Below are 21098 nucleotides of genomic sequence, written 5' to 3' on the forward strand. Positions count from 1 at the left end.
GGGATCATGACCTGAGCCGAAGGCAGAGGCTTTAACCCACTGAGCCACCCAGGCGCCGCCAAACTAGGATTTTTTAAACCTGAAGTTCATTGGCCCTTGTAATGGGAAATCCATGTATGCAACCGGCTTTAGGCCTCTTCTCTTTCTCTTAGATAGTTTCTGCATCTGCTCAGTGGGCAAGGGGGCCCAGCAGACCCAGATTCACCATACTGTCAGGAGAAAGACAGTCTCTCTCCCATGACTTTGGCAGAAAGTTGCAGGAAGGACCCTGATTGGCTGGCTTGAGTCATGTTCCTGAGACAGTCACTACGGCCCAGGGATGGGGCACCCTGATGAGCTCTGCTCCTGTGTTTACCTCATGTGACCACAGGGGAAGGGTTCCCCACAGGATGGGGGAGACGAGGAGCTAACCACATACAAATGACAGATGGGCACTTCAGAGTCAGGGTCTGAGGGGTCAGGTGAGGATGCTGGAGGCAAAGGGCCAGAGATGGGACTGACCGTGGATGTTCCCAGAGCTGGGAGGTGATGAGGCCGGTTAGTCAGGGTTGGCGGTAACAGCTCTTATGGGAGACCCATTCTGCCACTCCACTACCCTCCTCCCTCACCTCTCTCTCCCCAACCTCCTCTACCCCCAGTGCCCTCCTTTGCCTCCCAGTGCTGTGCCCTAGCCTCTTGGGGCTGGAAAGATGGTCACCCAGGGTGGGGCCTGGGGGGGGTCTCTGCTCTTTCTAGGTTCAAAACCTGAACAACATCGTCTCATTCCCCCTGGACAGTCTATTGAAGGGGCAACTGAGGGACGGGCGACAGGTGAGTTACCATTTGGGGCACAGGGGTGCCCAAAGGTGGTGGGATGGAGGGAGAAAGCGGTGGGCAGGAGACCAGAGGAGAGGCAGGGCTGGGCTGAAGCCGTAGGTCAAATGAGGCTGTCACTGTGGGACTGCTGACCCCATATTATATGGGACTCTTGGAAGGACAGGAAGATGTAGCTCTGGGGTCAGCCAAGGATGGCTGACCTACTGTGTGCCTTGGCCCTTGTGTGAGATAGCTCAGGCTACTCTTACAGTAGCCGCACAAGGTGGGCTCTGTAGGCATTGTCGTCCCTGCTCTGCAGGTGAGAAAACCCGAGGCCCAGGGAGTTTGGTAACCTGCTTACAGTTCATACAGCTGGCGGAAGAGCCAGGGTGGGCTCTGGGGCTCTTGACTCTCATGCTTGGCTCATCCCTGCCCTGGCAGCTCCCTGCTCCAGGCAGAGCAGAACTCAAAGAAAGTGACAGAATAATCTGCCTGAGAAATCTGTCCCAGAAGGCTCAGGGGAGACACTGTCCTCCCCCCAGAGGCTTCCCTCTTGCCTAAGGCCAGTCACCAACCTGAGAACCACCCAAACCAGCCGGGCAGCTTCCTGCCTACCCCCTCCTGGGCTGAATGGGGCAATTCTGAAGGGTGTGAGCTGTCCCAGGCAAACTAGGCCAAGGATCAGCCAGGTGTCACTGGCTTGCTGTGTGGCCTTTGATAGGCTTCTTAGCCTCTCTGTGCATATGTCCCTCTATCTGTACCCTTCCTGTTGAGAGGATGATCTAGTACCAGGCAGGAGGAAGGAGTGGGGTAAAGTTAGGGGACGAGTCTGACCTTCATCTTTCCATCCTCATCCTCATGGCGATCTCTGTCTTCTGAGGGAGAAGACTTAGGGCAGACCCCAAAATCTTCCCACACCTCAGGCCAGGGCCCACCAAACCCAGCTGATTCTTAGCAGCTATGGGAGGAGGTTGGGTGGGTGAAGGGGCTCAACCCTGAGAACGGGGCCGGTTGGGTCTATTTGGGGGTGGGGGCGAGGTTTACAGTAAGGGCTCCGGGGGTAGGAGTTAGTTGGATTGTGGCTCTGAGCAGCATAGGGGAGCATGAAAGCGCAAAGTTGCCTTAAAGGTAGCAAAGTGTGCTGTGGATTCCCAACCCCAAGCACCCCTTTGGGCACATTGTTCTTTCTAAATCATAGGATTCCAAAAAGCAGCTGGAGAAGGCGTGGAAGGACTATGAAGCCAAAATGTAAGTGGCTGCAGTGAGGGTGGGTTTCCCAGGGGAATGATGCTGGTGTTGTAGCAGGAGGCTAGACACTGGGGAGAACTTCCGTGCTGCCCGAACATGTCACCCACAAGTGCACGGCCTCTCACTCTCTAGGGGCATTCATAGGGGGCGATTTATGCCCAGGCCTGATGGGAGTCTGGGGGCTGGGCTGCGAGACCACCGAAGGGAGACTATTGTGAAGGGACCTCAAGATGCTGCTCTCAGAGGCCCATCTGCTTAGTGGTGCCAGATGTGGGCAGAGGGATGGAAAAAAGCTATCACTTACTGACATACCAGCCACTTAATCCTCACAAGCACCCAGCCCTGTGCAAGAGGGGTTAGCGTCCCGATTGTCAGAGGAAGAATTGGAGGCTCAGAAGGGTTAAGTCACCTGCCCAAGGCCACACGGCTAGGCAGAGGTAGGACTGGGATTCATGCTCCTTGATCCTTTTTCTGCAACACCAGGTGGTGTCTCGAAACATTTTGGTGGACATAGAGGAGGGAAGGGAGTTTGTGGTCATACCCAGGCCTCTTGGGTTCACCACACAAGACACTGGACCTCTCACCAGCTACAGGGCCATCATGGGGACAGAAGGAGCTAGTTCCCCCTGAGAGAGACTCCTCTATCTGCAGGACTCTGCCAGGGCCCACCCAGGCTCACCATACCTCAGAGCACTTGGTGGCTGTTTGTAAAATTTTGTTTCTCTTGCACTTTGCGAAAGCAGTATGTGTCCATTGAGAATAACTTAGAAAATAAGAAGTAAAAGAAGAAAATATTTTAATTATCCTTAAGAGAGGATTAGGGCAATGTGGGGACTAGACACTACTTCTCTGTTGTTTGTATATTTATACATAGTATGAGTGGACCCTGTCATTTTGTCACTTAAAAATGTGGGGATAGGGAAAACTACCAAAACCAAGAGGAAAATTCTTAATTTCCGAGCCTCAAGTAGTAACAGCTTTCTGGTCATTTTTCTTTTTCTTTTCTTTTTTTTTTTTTAAAGATTTTATTTATTTATTTCTCAGAGAGAGAGCGTGAGCACAGGCAGACAGAGTGGCAGGCAGAGGCAGAGGGAGAAGCAGGCTCCCCACCGAGCAAGGAGCCCAATGTGGGACTCGATCCCAGGACGCTGGGATCATGACCTGAGCCGAAGGCAGAGGCTCAACCAACTGAGCCACCCAGGCATCCCTCTGGTCATTTTTCTATGCATAAAGAAATATTTTTACAAAACTGAGAACAGAATAATCATACCTTTTTTTTTTTTTAAGATTTTATTTATTTATTTGACAGAGATCGCAAGTAGGCAGAGAGGCAGGCAGAGAGAGGAGGAAGCAGGCTCCCCGCTGAGCAGAGAACCCGATGCGGGGCTCGATCCCAGGACCCTGGGATCATGACCTGAGCCGAAGGCAGAGGCCCTAACCCACTGAGCCACCCAGGCGCCCCAATCATACCTTTTTTTTACTTAAAAATACATCATGACCATCTTTCCACATTGTTACATATTCTTATATGACATCACTTAAACGGGTGCCAACATATGCATAATTTGTAAGGTATTTTGTCTTCCCTGCCTTTGGGGAAGCATCCTTGGAACGAGATCTTGGCTCCTACCCATAATTATTGCTTGTGTAGGATCATTCTAAGTAGATCCTGGAGCTTTATGGTTCCTCCAGCCCCAGGGCCATGGGGATCTCCTGAGGCTGAAGGAAGGCCAGGACAACCCCCTCCAACCCTGTGCCAGCAGTATCCCTGTCTACACTGCGGCTGTGCATGTAGACCCCGGGGTGAAGGTCACAGGAGCTGTGATGGGCATGGCCATTTGCTCTCACGAGAGGCCCAGGGACGGGCACGCACACGCAGGCAGTCTTTGTCTTTGGGCTTGGATGTGGGGTCGCAACACGGCCTGCATCTTACTGAGTTTCCTTAACCAAGCCTGCAGCCTCGCAGGACACCATGTACCAAATGGAAAGAATAACCCCTACCTCCCAGCCTCCTCCAGGCAGTTCTGCTTTTACCAGAGTTCCATCTTGCTCTTGCCGGTAAGGTGTTGTTTCGAGAAAAGATGCTGCAGTTGGTGGGGAGAGGGGCTCTGTGAAGATTCGCCAGTGAGGTATCACTGGGGCCCGGTCTGGACCCGAGGGCTTCTGAGTCTGGTGGTCTCTCTGAGTCCCTATGCTCTGTGGCCTCCCGGCCCCTGCCATGGGCGCTACACAGGCTGAGCTCCACATCCCGGCACAGGTGTCCGTGTACACTCCTTTCTGTGAGGGCTTCAGGTGTGGCTAGATATTGGTGAGCCCCGAGTTTCTGTGCATTTCCACCTCCTTCCTCCCACACCGGTCTGGGCAGCAGCTGGAAAGGCCACGAACAGCATCTGTCGGATACCACCAGGAGTCGCTTCCTGGTTGGTCACAGAGGAGGGTGAGTTCTCTGCTCTGCCTGGAGCTGCAAAGAAAGGCATCCCAGGCCCTGAGCAGGGGCCGAGTTTTTTTCGGTTGTTTCGTGTGCGGGTCCATTTCCTCATCTGAAACACAGGGCCGGTGATACCCAGCAGGGTTGGCGTGGAGATGCAGTAGAACATCTAATGTTCTACTTACATGTAACGTTCTTTACATGGCTGTAAAGCGTCTAGCACTGCACATCAGCAAGTACTCAGTGGTCATCTTTCCGAGACCAGAACCGTGACCAGAATAGCAAGCAAGGGGCCAAGAGGCAGGAGCCAAACCCTCGGCTCCTAGCATTCCCCCCCGACCAGACTGGGATCTCGGACAATCACGTCCCTTCTCCAGGGCTCGGCTTCATCTTGTGTAAAACAATCCTTCACTGTGACCTGTCAGAAAAGACACCATGGTTGGGGGGAGGGGCGCGGGCGGTGAAATAGGTGCTGGGGATTAAGTACACTTACAGGGTGCCTGGGGGTATAGTCAGTTAAGCAGCCGACTCTTTGTTTCGGCTTGGTCATGATCTCAGGGTCGTGGGACTGAACACCACATGGGCCTCCGTGCTCAGCCAGGAGTTGGCTTGAGGTCCTCTGTCCCTCTCCCTCTGCCTCCTCCCCCTCACGCTCTCTCTCTCAAATAAATCAATCAATCACGTACCGTGATAAGCACTGAGCAATGTATAGAATTGTCAAATCGCTATATTATACACCTGAAACTAATATAACACCATATGTTAACTATGCTGGAATTAACATTTAAAAATTAAATAAATAAATACATTTGGGGAAAAAAAGAAAAAAAGATACTGTGCCTGTCACCAGCTGGGGCGGGAGGTAGGGGGCGGGAGACCAGGCAGGACAGGAGGGATGGAGCAAATCTGAGGCACCGTGTTGGTTACCAGTGTCGTCCCCAAGGCTCTATCGTCAGACAGACCTGCAGCCAAATCCTAGCTCTGGCACTCGACAGCCGAGCAATCTGTGACCCGTCTCAGCCTCAGGCTCCTCAACTGTAAGATGGGGTAATGAATCCTGCCCCATGGGGTTATCGCGTTAGTGCGTGAAGGGTCTGGCAGAGCACCCAGGATAGTATTAGTGCTTAAAAATAATAATTAGTAATAATAGCAGCTGATACCTGTACTCAATTAAGAGCTTCCTCTGTCCAAGGAACTGTGATAAGCTCTTTAGATCATCAGACTGACTCCCCTTGGCAGGGAAAGGGGCTGTTACTGTCTCCAACTTATAGGTAAGAAGTAAGGGAAAAAGCACCACCAAAGTCCCTGCTTTGTGGATCCCACTGGTTTGTAAGCGAGAAGAGAGGTGGGTCGATAAGTGACGGAAATACAAAGCGATGGTGCCACAGGGATGGTGTCAGCGCTGGGGTGGCAGAAAAGACAGGTGGTTTGGTTTGGGTGGGGGTGGAGGGGAGGAGGTATCACAGGAGAGGCTGTTCAAGGGGTCAGGCTGGCAGATACATGATTCGTTTTGATTCCTTTCCTCTCCCGCCGTCCTCCTCACTGCCCCCCTCACTCCCCGTCTGAATACTAGACTGTCCCGCAAGTCCCCTTTCCATTTCTCTCAGTGTCCTCAGGAACTAGCATTTCCCTGCTTCTCACTCCCTACTCATTTTACTTCTCTTGAGGCAACTCCATTCGAAGGAAATAAAAGTTTTCCAACAGTTGAAATGTTTAGAAACCACTGGTGAACGGTTGAGGACATTGAGGGAAACGGAGTTGTATTCTCTTCCAGCCAGGGCGTGAGAGAATAAAAAGCACTCCCCAGCTGGCAGTTTGAGGTTGGCAGGTCATCTCAGGTGACCAGGTCAGCTTTGGCAATGTAAATTTCTGTAGGTTACCTTAGCGGAGATGGAGGAACAGAGCTATGGTAATTCACAAAGCCGTGTACCGTACTTTACAGCTTGTTTTCATCCTGCGCTACCTAACTTCTGTCCTTTAATCTCCACTACACCAGTAGCCCCCACCCCGAATTAAATAAATAAATAAGGAAGGACCCTGTGCTAACATACATACACACACACACACACACACACACACACACACACACACACACACATTATCTAAAGGAATCACCAGGTGGCTCAGTTGGTTGAACATCTGCCTTCAGTTTGGGTCGTGATCCCAGGGTCCTGGGATTGAGCCCCAAGTTGGGCTCCCTGCTCAGTGGGGAGCCTGCTTCTTCCTCTCCCCCTTGTGCTTCCCCTGCTTGTGCTTGCTTGCTCTCTCTCTCAAATGAATAAATAAAATTAAAAAAAAAAAAAAAGGAATCACCAGCGGTTATTACCATAACCATCAATATCACTAGCATCATCATAATCCTGCTACTTATTGAGGACTTACCATATGCCAGGGACCATACCATGCATTATACCATCTGAGAACAAAACAGTATTTGTCTCGTTTTTGAAATGGGGGAAATAAAGCTTAGAAAGTTTTATAAAATTTAGGTGAGAGAGCTGCCATTGAAACCCAGACTGTGCATTTCTAGCCACTGTACTGTATGGTGCTTCCTTTTTGTCCATGTACTCTGGAGCAGATGTCTCTCAATGTTAGTACATACAGAGCTTCCTCATCCTTTTTTAACAGTTGCATACTATTCCCGTAGCTGGCCATAGCATAATTTAACTACTTCCTCCTGATAGACATTTAGTTGTTTTTCATTTTTTACTATTGAAAGATGTGGTAGCAATGTCTGTGGGAGATTCCCCTGCCCTGCCAGCAGCTCTGTCCTCTCTGTCTCCCACCCTCCTTAGCAAGCTGCCAGGCTCACTGCTGACACCCTGCTGTCCTAGCCAGCACCTCTCTCTACTGCTCATTCAGATCCCCCAAAAAGCATCTGTCATGACCCCCCAGGAGGCCCGGGTCATAGGGTCAGTCCCCACCCTAACTCCACTACCCTGTCACAGACTCCCTCTCGGGATATCATCAAGTCTTAGGGAAATGTAAAAGAGTCACTCCCAAGAAATTTTTTCTAGAAAACCTACAGAACTGCACCCTAGAGCAGTGGTTTCTCAGTCGGGAGTGATTCTGCACCCCCACATCACCCCCCGGGAGATATCTCTGGCTGTCAAAACTGGGAGAGGCTACAGGAACCTTGTGGGTAGAGGTTCCAAACATCCTACATCCACGGAACAGCCCCCACATCAGAATCATCTGATCAAAGTATCTGCAGTTCCAGGGTTGAGAAGCTGCTCTCTGGGTCTCCAGGGACAGATTCTGAGTATAAACACTACCCCAGAGGCCTGACCTCAGTGGGGCCTGGAACTTTAAAGCCAGAATGAACTCTGCCTAGGCCATTGCTTCCCCACTTTACAAATGGGAAAACTAAGGCCTACAGGGACCTGTGATAATAATAGCTGTAGGGTCTTCTGTGTGCTAAGTCTGCTGTATCCTCTGTCTCATCTGAGTACAGAGAAGGATCCCCATTTTGCAGATGGGGAGACCAAGGCGGTGGGGGGGAGTGACGTTTGTCATGTATCCCACAGCCATCTTTGCTTGGGGCTGGCACCTACTTGAAATCACCACTGATAAGCAAGATGTCTCCTTGACAGAGGAACTGTGGGACAGGTGCCCAACCCCAGATGTGGAAACACTCTTGGGCTGAGAGTGGGTGGGCTGCTGGGTGTGGGATTTCCAGGAAATCATTTACACACAGATCCACCTATCCCTGAAGAGGGAAAACAGCCAACCCTTGAGATCTGTGGGGGCAAGGCCCAGGTTGCTCTCAGCTGCAAGCCCAAGAGGCCCCGTCTTCACTCACAAAGAAAACACGGGTTTGCCTAAGCTTTACCTGGGAGGTTCTGTGGCTCAGAGCATGAAGGCGCTTGGTGATCCTTTAAGCCATGTGGTCCTAAACCCCTCCCAGCAAAATCACACTGGTCACCCCAGACCTCACCTGGCCCTCATCTAAGCCTATCACTTCCTACATAAAAACCTTCCATTCCTTCCCACTGCTCTTGGGAACCCTGACATGATCTGAACCAGGCCCTGTGTGATCTGGCCCCTCTGTCCCTTACCGGGAACCACCACCTCTCCGCCTCCACTCCTGAGCCCTGAGGCCTCCTGTCTCCAGCCATCACAGGGTCTGATGCTCCTAGCTTCCTCCTGGCAACTCCACAGACCTCAGCTCTCACCTGGAGCAGCGCTTCCTGAGCGGCCCGTGGTCAGATCCCCATTTTAGCTTTCCGTGGCTCTCTTGATGGCTGGGATCTGATCCACGTCATTCTCCCCCACCAGCCCGTGGGTTCCCAAATCTGCCTCATTCACCACTGTACCCCCACCCTGCCACACGGCTGACGCACGGGAAGCCCCCTTGCTCTTGTGTGCTCGTGGCAGAGAGGAGCATGGGGAGGTGGAGGGACATGAAAGGGGCCCCAGTGAGAGTTGTTCAGGTTTCTCTTTCCTTGGGGCCTAGGGCCAGGCTGGAGAAGGAGAGGGACCGGGCCCGGGTGACAGGAGTGGCACCTGGGGAGGTGGCCCAGGACACTCAGAGAGAGCGGCGCGTCTTCCAGCTGCACATGTGTGAGGTAAGGATGCTGCAGGGGTGAGGGCGGGGTGGGATACGTCTTCCTGTCTTCGTCTCCTGAACCCCCAGGGGGGCCCAGTCACAGGTTCTGGCCCAGAGGGATGGCACCAAGGTTCAATGATGGCCAGGAAGATGAGCCCGGGATGGGGACGGCAGCCCCCTGGTCCCCAAGATTCCGCTTCTGCTCACAACTGCGTGCTTGGCCCTGCTCTTTCCCCAGTATCTGCTGAGAGCCGGGGAGAGCCAGCTGAAGCAGGGTCCCGATTTCCTGCAGAGCCTCATCAAGTTCTTCCACGCCCAGCACAAGTAGGTCTCTGCCCTGTCCCCATCCCCCACACCATGGTCCTTGCCCCTTAACCCTTCAGGCAACACAAAACAAGGCCCCTCCCCAGGGTCTGGCAGGCCCTCGAGGACTCTGTGCCTTGTTGGTGATGCTTTGTACAGCTTCCCTTAAGGGGGTGTTCACCGTGTATCAGGCACTAAGTACTTTCTCTTACACATTGGCTCCCTCTCAATCCCCAGCAACCCATTTTCTCCTCAGAAACTAAGCCTCAGGTTTACTAACATCCCCCAGCTAGTAAGTGGGATCTAGACCCAGACAACTTGGGCTCTGGAGAGCGGGCTCCCACTGGAGAGAGAGCACCGCCCCAGGTGCCCCGCGATCCTTGGAGCACCTTCTCCCACACGTCCTGCTTCTCTCTTTCTCACCATTCTCATCCCTTGTTGGGCCTCACACCTCTTAGCTTTTTCCAAGATGGCTGGAAGGCCGCTCAGAGCCTGTCCCCCTTCATCGAGAAGCTGGCAGCCTCTGTACATGCGGTAAGTTGGGCCTCGGCCTTGGGGACCTGGTCAAGCCCCTGTCTTTCCGGGGGGAGTCTGAGGGTGGGGAGAGCTGGCCCCTGCTCGTCTCGGTCTGGGCCGTGCGCCTGGCCCGTCCACTGGCTGACAGAGGGGTCCTATGTTCCACAGCTCCGTCAAGCCCAAGAGGAGGAGCTCCAGAAGCTGATCCGGCTCCGGGACTCCCTCCGAGGGACACTGCAGCTTGACAGCAGAGAGGTCAGCCCCCGAATCATCCCCAAGTGAACGCTTTCTCCCAAGTCCTGCCGTGGAGGGAGGGAGAGGGGGACCCACTTCAAGGGTCCCTTGAGAAGTGTCTGAGAGGGACCCCTGCAGAATGAGGCTCTGCCCACCCAGACGCCCTAAGGTCTCCTTTGCATGTCGGAAGAACAGGAGACTCTGAGCCGGAAGAACTCGGGAGGCGGCGGCGGGGGCTACAGCATCCATCAGCACCAAGGCAACAAGCAGTTTGGGACGGAGAAGGTGGGCTTTCTCTACAAGAAGAGTGACGGGTAAGTGACCCTGAGAGCTTGACTAACTTGCCCAAAGCCACACGGCCAGTAAATGACAGTTGGGGGAGCTGCCCGGGGGAGCTGTTCTCATCATTTACGTAGACCCTGCGGGTTCCAGGACCCTCCGCTCTAGCAATGCAAAATCCTCTGAATCCTAAGCACGTGAACTTCTCCTAGAAGTCACTGGTTGTTCCTGACTTGAAAAAGGATAAAAGCAGCTGCTAGCAGTTAATGAGCACTTATTATGCCCTAGACCATCCCCGTGCCCTTCCCTTGAACCTCTGTAATATACTGAGTATGCCTGGAAGTGAAAGTGTTGACTGTGCCTTGCTCCCTGGTGTAAAAAAAAAAAAAATCAGTGTGTGAAATGCAAAGCCTCCATGGGATGTTCCCATTTCTCCTGACTACTCAGTTTTTAATCAGAGAATAATAATTTTGGTATACTAATTAATATTTACTTCTTGAAGAAGTGTTAAGTAGCTTTGGATCGTGGGTTTGCCGATTTTATTTTGGGGGGTCTCAATATTTATCTTGCTTTATCCTTAATCGTAATGCAGCTGTTGTGGTCGAGAGCCTGATCCTCCTCTCAGTCTGGGAGTTCCCTAAAGTCCGGAGCTGTGTCCCCTTTGTCAGACTAGTGGCTCTCAGAAGGCCAGGGTCACGTGATTCCCTTCAGAGTAAGGATTCCCAGAGAGTGGGGGCTCTGTTTCCCCCATCAGACTGGGAGGTACCTCAGGGCAAGACTATGTCTCCACCATCAGAAGGGAGCCCCAGAAAGTGAGGGGTGTAGGGGTCAGGGAATGAAGAGGTGTGGCTGGAGGTCAGACGGGTGGGGCCAGGGACCTGGTCAGAACTCTGTTTTCTGATACAGGGGAATTAGGTGTGAGCCTTGGGTCAGTGTCTCTCTATCCCTCTGGGCTCTAGAATTCGAAGAGTCTGGCAGAAAAGGAAGTGTGGAGTCAAGTATGGCTGCCTGACCATCTCCCACAGCACGGTGAGGCCTGGAGGGGACACGATCGATAGGTCCTCTCTTCACTTCTGAACAAACAAGTGTCAAACCCTCCCTCCAGCCCTGGCCCCCAAACCTGGATCCAGATCCCTGGAGACCCCTGTGGGAGGAAGGCTGGGACTCAAAGCTCTCAACCTAATCTTGGCCCACACTCCACATCCCTGAGGCACTGGAAGAAGGAAGACATGAACCGGAACAGGACAATTATGCCCATTTAACGGACTGGGAAAATGGAGGCCTGCGAGTTTGGGAGACCCAGAGGGGCACATGTGTCCTCTCTCCCCAAATTCCCACAGATAAACCGGCCCCCAGTGAAGCTGACCCTGCTGACGTGCCAAGTGAGGCCAAACCCTGAGGAGAAAAAGTGCTTTGACCTGGTGACCCGTGAGTACTCCCTGTCTCCTCCCCACAACTGCCCAGCGCATCTCTAAAAGACCTGCCGGCTCCCTGGAGGCTTCAGTTAGGGCCCCGTGTCCAGTCCCCCGTGTGTTTATCAGACGGCTGTTCCTGCAGGCATCAGACACCTGAGGCCCTGGACGCTGTTTTTAGAGGCTTTACTCCACAGATTATTAAATATTAAAATGTACTTCCATCCCACATTAAATATGATTATTTCTGTAAAGTGTATTTGAATGGATTTGGGTAATTCAGCTTTGGAAGTTATTATTTAACATTTTCACTCTTCATCCTTTGGAGGCTTTGGTGCCAGGTTTTACGTGGGGGCCGGTGCAGGCTGAGAAAGACCTAGATCTCATTCTAGGGCAGCTCTCTCTGGCAGGGATGTATGTGGGGACCCAGTAAGAAGATGGGAGTATCCAGAAGAGAGGTACAGATACAGCACTGTCAAAGATAAGGGAGGGGAAGGCCTGCCCTGCTGTGGCAATCAGGAAAGGCTACTTGGAGGAGAGAGCCTTTGAGTGTAGCCTTGAAGGACAGAGATCGCTGAGTTTGGGGGAGTGTGTTTCAGGAGACAGGACTGGCATGATGAAAGGCACGGGAGCAGGAGAGTGGGTCTGACCAGGCTGACCAGAGTGCAGAGTTCGCAGAGGAGAGTGGTGTGAGATGAAGCCTGGGAATGCCTCTTAAAGTTTCAGACCTTATTTTCTGGCAATAGGGAGCCACAGAGGGTCCTGAAGAGGGGGTGGCCTGATGAGATCAGAACCTTGGGCACAACAGTCTGGCAGATGGTACAGGTGAGGGAAGGGGGAGTTGGGGAGCAGGGAGACCAGACAGGAGGCTGAGGGCCCACGTGGGGTGGTGGCAGTAGGTTTGGAGGACACCCTGTCTCTGAGCTGGGGTTGGGGGGCGTGGTCCTGGAACAGGAGGGCCTTGGTAGGATCCTCCTTTGGAGGTGACTTCTAAGAAACAGCCCATGCTGCTAGCCACTATCCTGCCCATGGTTATCTGCCCCCCAGCTCCCAGATAGGCAGAGTCTGGAAGGGAACCCCAGAAAGTGAGGGGTGTAGGAGTCAGGGGATGAAGAGGTGTGGCTGGAGGTCAGATGGGTGGGGCCGGGGACCTGGTCCAGGACTGTTTTCTGATACAGGGGAATTAGGTGTGAGCCTTGGGTCAGTGTCTCTGACACTAGGGACAAAGCTCCACCTGGACCCCACGGGCTGGGTGAGGGCTCCTTGGATTTCTGTGGGCCAAACATACCCCCTCTCCCCACAGACAACAGGACATACCACTTCCAGGCAGAAGATGAACATGAGTGTGAGGCGTGAGTGACACCACCCCCCCCTTTCTACACACCCCCCTCCCCTGTCTCTCCCCACTCCCCTCCCAGCTGGAGACAACCTGGGGATGGGGACAGGGGAGCCTTATCTACCTCCCAGCCAGGTGACCCCACCCCTGCGGGTATCACTCCCATGCCCCCTCGCACCCTTTCCGTAGGTGGGTGTCAGTGTTACAGAACAGCAAGGATGAGGCCTTGAGCAGTGCCTTCCTCGCGGAGCCCAGTGGCGGTGGCCCGGGACCCTGGGGAGGCGCCGGGCTGGACGGGGAGCCCCAGGACCTCACGAAGCTGCTCATCGCCGAGGTGAAGAGCAGGCCCGGGAATGGCCAGTGCTGCGACTGCGGGGCTGCAGGTGGGCCAGCGGGGGTGGGGAGAGAGGAGGGAGCTGGCAGCGGAGGGGAAGGGCCGGCGCCTCCAGGCACGAGCCGCTCTCCTTGCAGACCCCACGTGGCTCAGCACCAACCTGGGCGTGCTCACCTGCATCCAGTGCTCGGGCGTCCACCGCGAGCTGGGCGTGCGCTTCTCGCGCATGCAGTCCCTCACCTTGGACCTGCTGGGCCCCTCCGAGCTGCTGGTGAGGGCGGGGCGGGGCCAGAGGGGGTTGGGGCGTGGCTTATTCGGGAGCGGGGCTTGGCCGACAGGCTCTGCCCCCAGGGTTTTGCGCTCGGGTCGGGCGGGGCGAGGTGGGGCAGGATCCTGAAGATCCGGAAAGGGGAGGGTCGGGGTCGGGCCTCTGCAGGTTCCGTCCTCCAGGGGCGCTGTCCTAAGCACCGGTCTTACCCCACCGCTTTCTTGCGACCCCAGCTGGCCTTGAACATCGGAAACACGCGCTTCAATGAGGTTATGGAGGCCCAGCTGCCAGCACAAGGCGGCCTTAAACCCTCAGCTGAGAGTGACATGTAAGGGGATTCTCAGATGGGGGACGGGCCGTGCGTCCTGGCTGGGGATTCTGCTTCTCCAGCTCCCGTAGTCTCAGGAGGATCTTGGGCCAGAAGTCTAGGGAGAAAGGAGCCGCAGATCTGGAAGAGTCCAGGACATGGGGCGGGGGTGGGGGGTGGGGGGTAGATCCGTGGCTCCTCTGGGATGGTTCCAGGGGTCAGCGGAGTGGAAACGGCCCATGCTCTGAGACTGTGGTTGACTTCGGCAGGAGCACGCGCAGGGACTACATCGTGGCCAAGTATGTGGAACACAGGTTTGCCCGCCGGTCCACACCCGAGCCTCAGAGACTCCGAACGGCCATTTGCAACCGGGACCTCCTGTCAGTACTGGAGGCCTTTGCTAATGGGCAGGACTTTGGACAGCTGCTGCCTGGGCCTGAGGGACAGGTGAGGACCCCCTCCAAGGGCCACTTATATCCCACCCCCTCTCATACTCCCCAGTCCTTCTCCAGGACCAGCTGTCACTCTCCTCTGCCCCCCACCCCCGACATCTGTTCAAAGCCCACCTGTTGGAGGGGTAAATGGGGTAAATGGGACAGAGCACTTCCGTGGGGCAGACCTGGGCCAGAGTCCTGGCTCTGTGTTTTCCTAGCTGTGTGATCTAGAACAGGTGACTTCACTTCTCTGAGCCTCCGTTTCTCATCTGTGAAATGAGTGGATGATAGCACCCCAGGGTTGAAGTGAGAATGAAGCATGTGTATAAAGGGCCAAGCACATAATATGTGTGCAAGAAGTGTTAGTATCTTTCTTTTTCCTGGACTAACCTTGGACATGGGTAAAGGTGAGTCAGATTAGGTCAGGGAAGCCTGTTGCATTGGTGATTCTGGTAGCAAATATCCCATGAGCCAGGGAGTTGGGAGGGGAAGGTTGTCAGAGACGTCTGAAAGGTTAAATTGGCAGTAGTTGCTGACTGTAGATGAAAAATGGATGTCGCCTTTGAACTGTCTGATATCTTGGTGGGACTGTCCAGTGGGCAGTGAGGGTGCAGCACTTAGATGAGGTAGGAATTTGGAACAGCCTGCACATGAGTGAGAGCTGAAAGCCTGAGGTTAGCTGAGCTCTCGGGGGACCAGCGAGAGAGAAGAACAGAGAGAGCAAGGCTGGGGCTAAGAACCGAATTTGGGAAGCATGTGTTACTGGGAGCAAGAGGAGGCAGAGCCACGGAAGGAAGCATGGAGGAAGGGTCTCTCCTCCCCAAAACGAAACTCCCTCTCCACAGTCTCCTCTCTCAGGGTTCTGGCAGCTTTATATCTGGAGATGTCGGGGGGCAGCAAGAGTTCAAAAGGGTGATACTGGGTTGGGGACAGGTGAACTGGGGGAATCTCAGAGGTGTGGACGTGTACCCAGGCACCTGGAGAGCTCGCCCTGCACTTGGCCATCAGAGTCGCCAGCCCTGCCTCCTTGCCCCTGGTGGACTTCATCATCCAGAATGGGTGAGAGCCTCCCTGCCCATCTGCCCACCTCCTCATCCTCCTCCACCCCCATCCCGTTCCGTTCTCTTCTCCACAATCCTTCCCCCCTCCCTCTTTTTTTCCCTGACTTTGACCCCTTCCCCTGTCTGTTCCCCTTCCTGCCTCCCTGTCCTCCCCCCACAGAGGTCACCTGGATGCCAAGGCTGCTGACGGGAACAGCGCTCTGCACTGGGCTGCTCTCTACAACCAACCTGACTGCCTCAAGCTGCTGCTGAAAGGGAGAGCTTCGCTCGGCGCAGGTGGGGCTCCCAGCACGTCCCCCAGCAGACTTCCATTCTTTCCTGCCCCTGGTGTGGAACTTCCTGCCCTCTTCCCAGACCGAGGGTGTGGGTAACAAGCACAGACTTTGCAGATAGACTGGGGTTCTAATCCTGGTTTGCCTCTGACCACCTCTGTGACCTTGGGATTTGTCCATTCATCTCTTGAACCTCAGCTTCCTTGTGTGTAAAGTGGGTATAATACCACTGACCTAGCAGACCTGCAAAGAACATAAAATGATGTTTCTGAAAGTACCTAACCAAGTAAATACTAGCCGAACGCAAATAATAGTGATTATGATAGCCACTATTTACCGGCATAGTAACTCCTTTAGTACTCACGACAGCCTCGTGAGGAGGTTACAAGTATTACACTTATTTTATAGATAAGAAAATCAAAGCCCAGAGACACTAGGTAACTTGCCCAAGCTCACACAGCCGGGAAGTAGCAGAGCCAAGATTCAAACACAATCTGATTCCAGAGGCCCATCGTAACCTCTAAGCTAGAATGCATTTGACCTTGACCGTGACCCTTGGCTTTACCCCTCACAGTGAACGAGGCAGGAGAGACAGCTCTGGACATAGCCAGGAAGAAGCAGCACAAGGAGTGTGAGGAGCTGGTGAGGTCTAGGAAAGGAGGGGAAGCCCCTTACCCTTTCTGTCTCTCTGCCGAGCCCCTGACCCTCTGAACTGCCAGGGCTTTGTTATTGGCAGCTGGAGCAGGCCCAGGCTGGGACCCTCTCCTTCCCTCTGCACGTGGACTACAACTGGGGAATCTCCCCTGAGCCTGGCTCTGACAGTGAGGAGGATGAGGAAGAGAAGGTGAGTCCCGGCCCCGTCTCTCGGGCCTTTGTTAGCCCATGGAAGGAGCCCGATTGGGCCTGGCAGGGGGAGGGCCAGGGCTGAACTGGAGGAACCAGACCATCCTTTCTCCCATACTTTTGCCCCTGCAGCGCTCTCCTCTGAAGCCTCCAGCCCAGGCCCGCTGGGCCAGCGGGAGGGTCGACCTCAGCAATAAAACCTATGAGACCGTCGCCAGCCTGGGATCAGCTGCCCCTCAGAGCCAGAGTGAGGCCTGCCCCCCACCCTTGCCGGTCAAAAACCCTTCTCGGACCATGGTCCAAGGGCGTGCAGGACATGCCAGCGGAGGTATGGCCAGCCACCCGGAAAAGTGCTCCCCATACCGTTCACGGATGGTCTGCCGTGTGCTGGCGCGCTGAGCTAAGGCTATGTGCGGTAGTCCACGCCCCCCTCCCACCCTCGCAATCACCTGTCAGGTAGAGGCTATCATCTCCCCCCTGCAGGTAAAGGAACAGAGATGTTAAGTCACGTGTCCAAGTCACGTGTCCAAGATCCCACAGCTAAGTCCCTGATGTGGGATCCCAACCCAGGTCTGTCTTATTCCAGATTCCTCAATGCTGTGCTTAAGTAAAAAGGCAGAGAAGCACGTACTGACCACCCACTGGGTGCCCGAGAGGCAGTCTAGTGGGGGAGATAACAGCTAGAATGCAATTCATTACAATATCAGACACCATGGTACAGAATGTAAATCCCCACCCCCACCCCACGAGGGATGTAAATCTCAAAAGGACAGGGATTGGAGTGTTCTGGGACTAGTATTTCGGCACCTGGCTGGCCTCAAGAACTGTTTGTTGACTGAATGAAGAAGCTTGTTCTGGGAGCTCAGGGGAGGGAGGGAGCATGTCCTGTTGGGACTGAGGGGTGGCTGAGGAGGGCGTCCTGTCCTGTCGGCACCTGAGCTGAGCCTGAGGGGTGAGCAGAGGAGTCCAGACTGAGGACCCAGGGGAGCAGAAGCAAAAACAGTGCGTCACTAGCCCATGAGACCCAAGCAGAGTGGGGAGAAGCTGGAGGGGAACACCAGATGGGGGGGCGTGGCAGTGGGGGCCGCCGTGATAGGCCCTAGAGGCCAAGGACTGCTTTGACATTGAGAACAGAGTAAGACATAAAGACAGGTTTTATCACTTCTTTTTTTTTAATAAATCTTTTTTTTTTTAAGATTTTATTTATTTATTTGACAGAGAGAGAGATCACAAGTAGGCAGCGTGGCAGGAGGAAACAGGCTCCCTGCTGAGCAGAGAGCCCGATGCAGGGCTGGATCCCAGGACCCTGAGTTCACGACCTGAGCAAGGCTGTGGCCCAACCCCCTGAGCCACTCAGGTGCCCCAGGTTTTATCACTTCTGATTCCAGATCGTTCTGAAGTCCCCGGCCTGAGCCCTCAGGAGCCCTGCGGGGCCCCTGAGAGCCCGGGCCGTCCAGTCTCCACCTCTTCCACCCTCACAAACCCCGTGGACGCTGCGGGTCCCAGCCAAACCCCACCCAGCTCTGAGGAGGGCCCCTCCCGACCCAGCCTGACATCTGGAAGCACCCCTGCAGAGATGTATCCCCCGGTCAGGTTCAGGTAAGAGCCCAGCTCTGCCGCTGAGCAAGTTTTTCCCGACCCCTATGTACATCGTCTAGCTCCCCACTCGTAAATGGTGGCTGCCTAAAGACTGGGACACCTCCCAGCTCCGAGGCCTACAACTAACGCAATACGCTAGCCTTCGAGTGGGGGTGAGAGGACCCTTCGCCCTTCACACACCTGCCCTGAGTCCAGCCGGAAGGGCTGGGAAGGAGCCTGGAACTCCCACTGCTGCAGATGGGGTAGAAAAGGCTGAGTCCCGCCCGTGTGGCTTCTTCTAGAGGTTCTCGGTGGGATCTCTGCTATGTCCCATCGCCAACCCACAATCCAGTCCTCCCTTCCCTGTACACAACGCTTTCGGTTTTGAGTCTGGAGAGCAGACACAGGAAAGCTCCAGTTCCACGCCTCTGTAGCCTGTGATGGGCCGAGCCAGGACCCTGGAGGACACTGTCCCCACTTGTCTCAGTCCCCAGCTGATACCTGACTCTTTGTCCCTGCTCTAAGAGGCTCTCGGCATGAGGTCACCTTGGCCTTTCCCTGCCTTCCAGCTCCGAGAGCACTCGCTCGTATCGGCGGGGTGGGCTGGAGCCTGGAAGACTGTCCCTCAGCCAGGCAGCCTCTGCCCACAAGGAACATGCTGGTATGAGCTCTGGGACTGTGGTTCGAGGGGTGGTGGCAGGACATGTGGGAGGCAGAGTTGGTCAACAGTAGGTGAGTGGGGTGGGGTCATGGGGACCTCTGCCCATGGCCAGAGTCTATAGGAGGCTGGGTGGCCACAGTTCGGCCAGTCCCTTCCCCTGGTGTGCCCCCTTCCCCCTCCAGCCCAGGACTCATGAAGCTGGGGAGAGCCCAGGTCTTGAGGGATGGCAGAGGTGAGGACGCCCAAGCTAGGGCTTCTCTCCAGGGGAAGATGAGCAGACCTGTGTCAGCCAGGCTGGGGGCTCACTTCCCTGCAGATGAGACAGGATTAGGGTGGCCGGAGAGCGGCCCTTGGCTTGCCAGCTGTCCCCTTGTATAGGAGAGTCTCCTGAATCTGCCCAGACAGGCCACTCCCAGGCAGAGAGGCGTGTGACAGGGACAAGGCAAGAGCGGTCACCCTGAATCCGGCCTCTCCCTGCTGAATCGTGACATCTCTCACATTCACCCATAGTTAGTTGGGGATCCTGGGAGTGGGCACAGGACAGAGCCAGTTGGGCTGAGCACGAAACCACTGTTCCCCTAGGGATCCCTCAGGGGTGGCAGTGGTTGCTGTGCTGGGAGTCAGAGACAGCAGGGGCAGGAGCTGGGCCTCTCTGAGGAATCGTCATCCTCAGTCCATCAAAGTCAGGTGCCAGACCCCAATCTGTGTCCACAACCAGGTATCCGCCCCCAGCATTTAGCGGATACATGTTGGTGGCACATGTGTGATAAGAAGAGCTTGGACTGTAGGACATGGAGGACTTGGAAAAGTGGCTTTGCTTCTTCAAGCCTCAGTTTCGTTGTCTGTGAAATGGGGATAATGTCCTCTATCCATGATAGGATGGTGGTGGAACTGAGGTGGTATGTAATATAGGTACTTGGAACATGTCAATTTTCATTCTTCTCTCCCCAGGTTGGCTTCACTGAAGGAGAGGACTCCAGGAGAGGGGTTCTCCTGGAAACTCTGCACAGCTTTTGCAAAGCTAGCTCCTTGCTGGTCCTTGCATGCCAGAACTAGCACCCATGTGGGACCCCAATGTTCAGTGCTAGGACTTGAGCCCACAAGACCAGGGAACTGAGTTCTCCATTACCTTAGGTCTTGCTCTGTCTGTACCTTGTGCCTCTGTGGCTGGCCTTCCTCCCTGCCGTGGGCCCGTGCCCCCTCCAAAGATACGGGGCCCTTCCATATTTGGGCTGATGGCAGTTCCTTCCCCTCTATCCTGTCCCCGCCCCGGGAGCTCATTAGCTGGGTCTGAGTACTCCTGAGCTACCGTTCGCTGCAGAACCCTCAGTCTCTCATCAGACCAGAATATCTTTCTTCCATCAGTCTGGGGGCTCCATAAGAGTAGGGCCAGCCCACCTTCATCATCCAGACCAGGGATTCTGCCAGCCAAGGGGCTGTCTTTTTGGACGTTCGTTAGTCTAGTACTTTACTGAATTTTTCTCTACGTCCAGATGCCACACGAGTAAGACAAGGGTCTTGCAGATGTGGTCCCTTGCTGTGTCGCTGGTCCCAAAGGCTGGGTTTAGGAATCAGCAGGGCTAGATTCCAGGGGATGGTCCCGGGCCCAGGGGTAGACAGACAATCAGCTGCCTTACACCGATGGGATGCTGCATTGTCTGCAGCTCGCATCCATCCTGGTTGGCCACTGCTCGAGCTGTACCGGCTGTTAAGTAAACAAGCACTAGCATTCCGTTTGAGGAACCGCGCAGCCCTCCTGGGGACCTCTGCTCTATTCCTCAGCCAGGAAGCAGGCTCGGAGTAGCCCCCCTTTGCCTACTGTCCTTGATGTAACAGGAAGGAAAGGAATGGTCTGGGATGATTGATCTTCCCTTCTCTCCTTTTCCTTTGCTCAACTCAGAAGCCTTCCAGTCTTGGGGGAGGAAAGAGCTAAGAAAGGAGGAAGGAGAATAATAGGAATGGGAAGGCAGGGACTCAAATTCTGTTTCCCAGACCCAGAAGTGCCACCATGACTTTCAGCCCCATATTAGAAAACAGGTACAGCTAAGCCATCATCAGTCTCTAAGATGGTTTTATGGGCACCCGGCACTGAGCCCTGGCAGGGATGGGTCAGGCCAAACAGGAGAGGCCAGAGAGTGCCAATGGCCAATGAAGCAATCTGGCCTGGGAGGCGGGGCTGTGTATTCTGGAGACCAGCCTGGTCTGGGATCCCACAGATCCCAATGGGCTTGTCTTCTGGG

The 21098-nt window shown here is 54.6% G+C and overlaps 1 protein-coding gene across 1 annotated transcript in view; it reads left to right on the plus strand.

Annotated features, from left to right (window-relative positions):
• LOC111154787 (ArfGAP with SH3 domain, ankyrin repeat and PH domain 3) overlaps positions 1-19953 on the plus strand; it is a 46523-nt gene extending 26570 nt beyond the window's left edge. Inside the window, 23 exon segments of the mRNA XM_022514698.1 lie at positions 736-810; positions 1994-2043; positions 8928-9039; positions 9259-9344; positions 9782-9857; positions 10008-10094; positions 10269-10387; positions 11312-11381; positions 11693-11780; positions 13068-13116; positions 13290-13483; positions 13572-13705; positions 13936-14030; positions 14279-14456; positions 15417-15502; positions 15665-15780; positions 16351-16418; positions 16513-16620; positions 16752-16947; positions 18008-18218; positions 18767-18809; positions 18811-18858; positions 19810-19953. Of these exon segments, the coding sequence (XP_022370406.1) occupies positions 736-810; positions 1994-2043; positions 8928-9039; positions 9259-9344; positions 9782-9857; positions 10008-10094; positions 10269-10387; positions 11312-11381; positions 11693-11780; positions 13068-13116; positions 13290-13483; positions 13572-13705; positions 13936-14030; positions 14279-14456; positions 15417-15502; positions 15665-15780; positions 16351-16418; positions 16513-16620; positions 16752-16947; positions 18008-18218; positions 18767-18809; positions 18811-18858; positions 19810-19914 (2394 nt within the window). The 3' untranslated portion in view covers positions 19915-19953.
• The last annotated feature ends 1145 nt before the right edge of the window (positions 19954-21098 follow it).

Source organism: Enhydra lutris, unplaced genomic scaffold (genome assembly GCF_002288905.1).
Source record: "Enhydra lutris kenyoni isolate GAN:26980312 unplaced genomic scaffold, ASM228890v2 scaffoldscaffold38, whole genome shotgun sequence".
NCBI classification, from domain to species: Eukaryota; Metazoa; Chordata; class Mammalia; order Carnivora; family Mustelidae; genus Enhydra; species Enhydra lutris.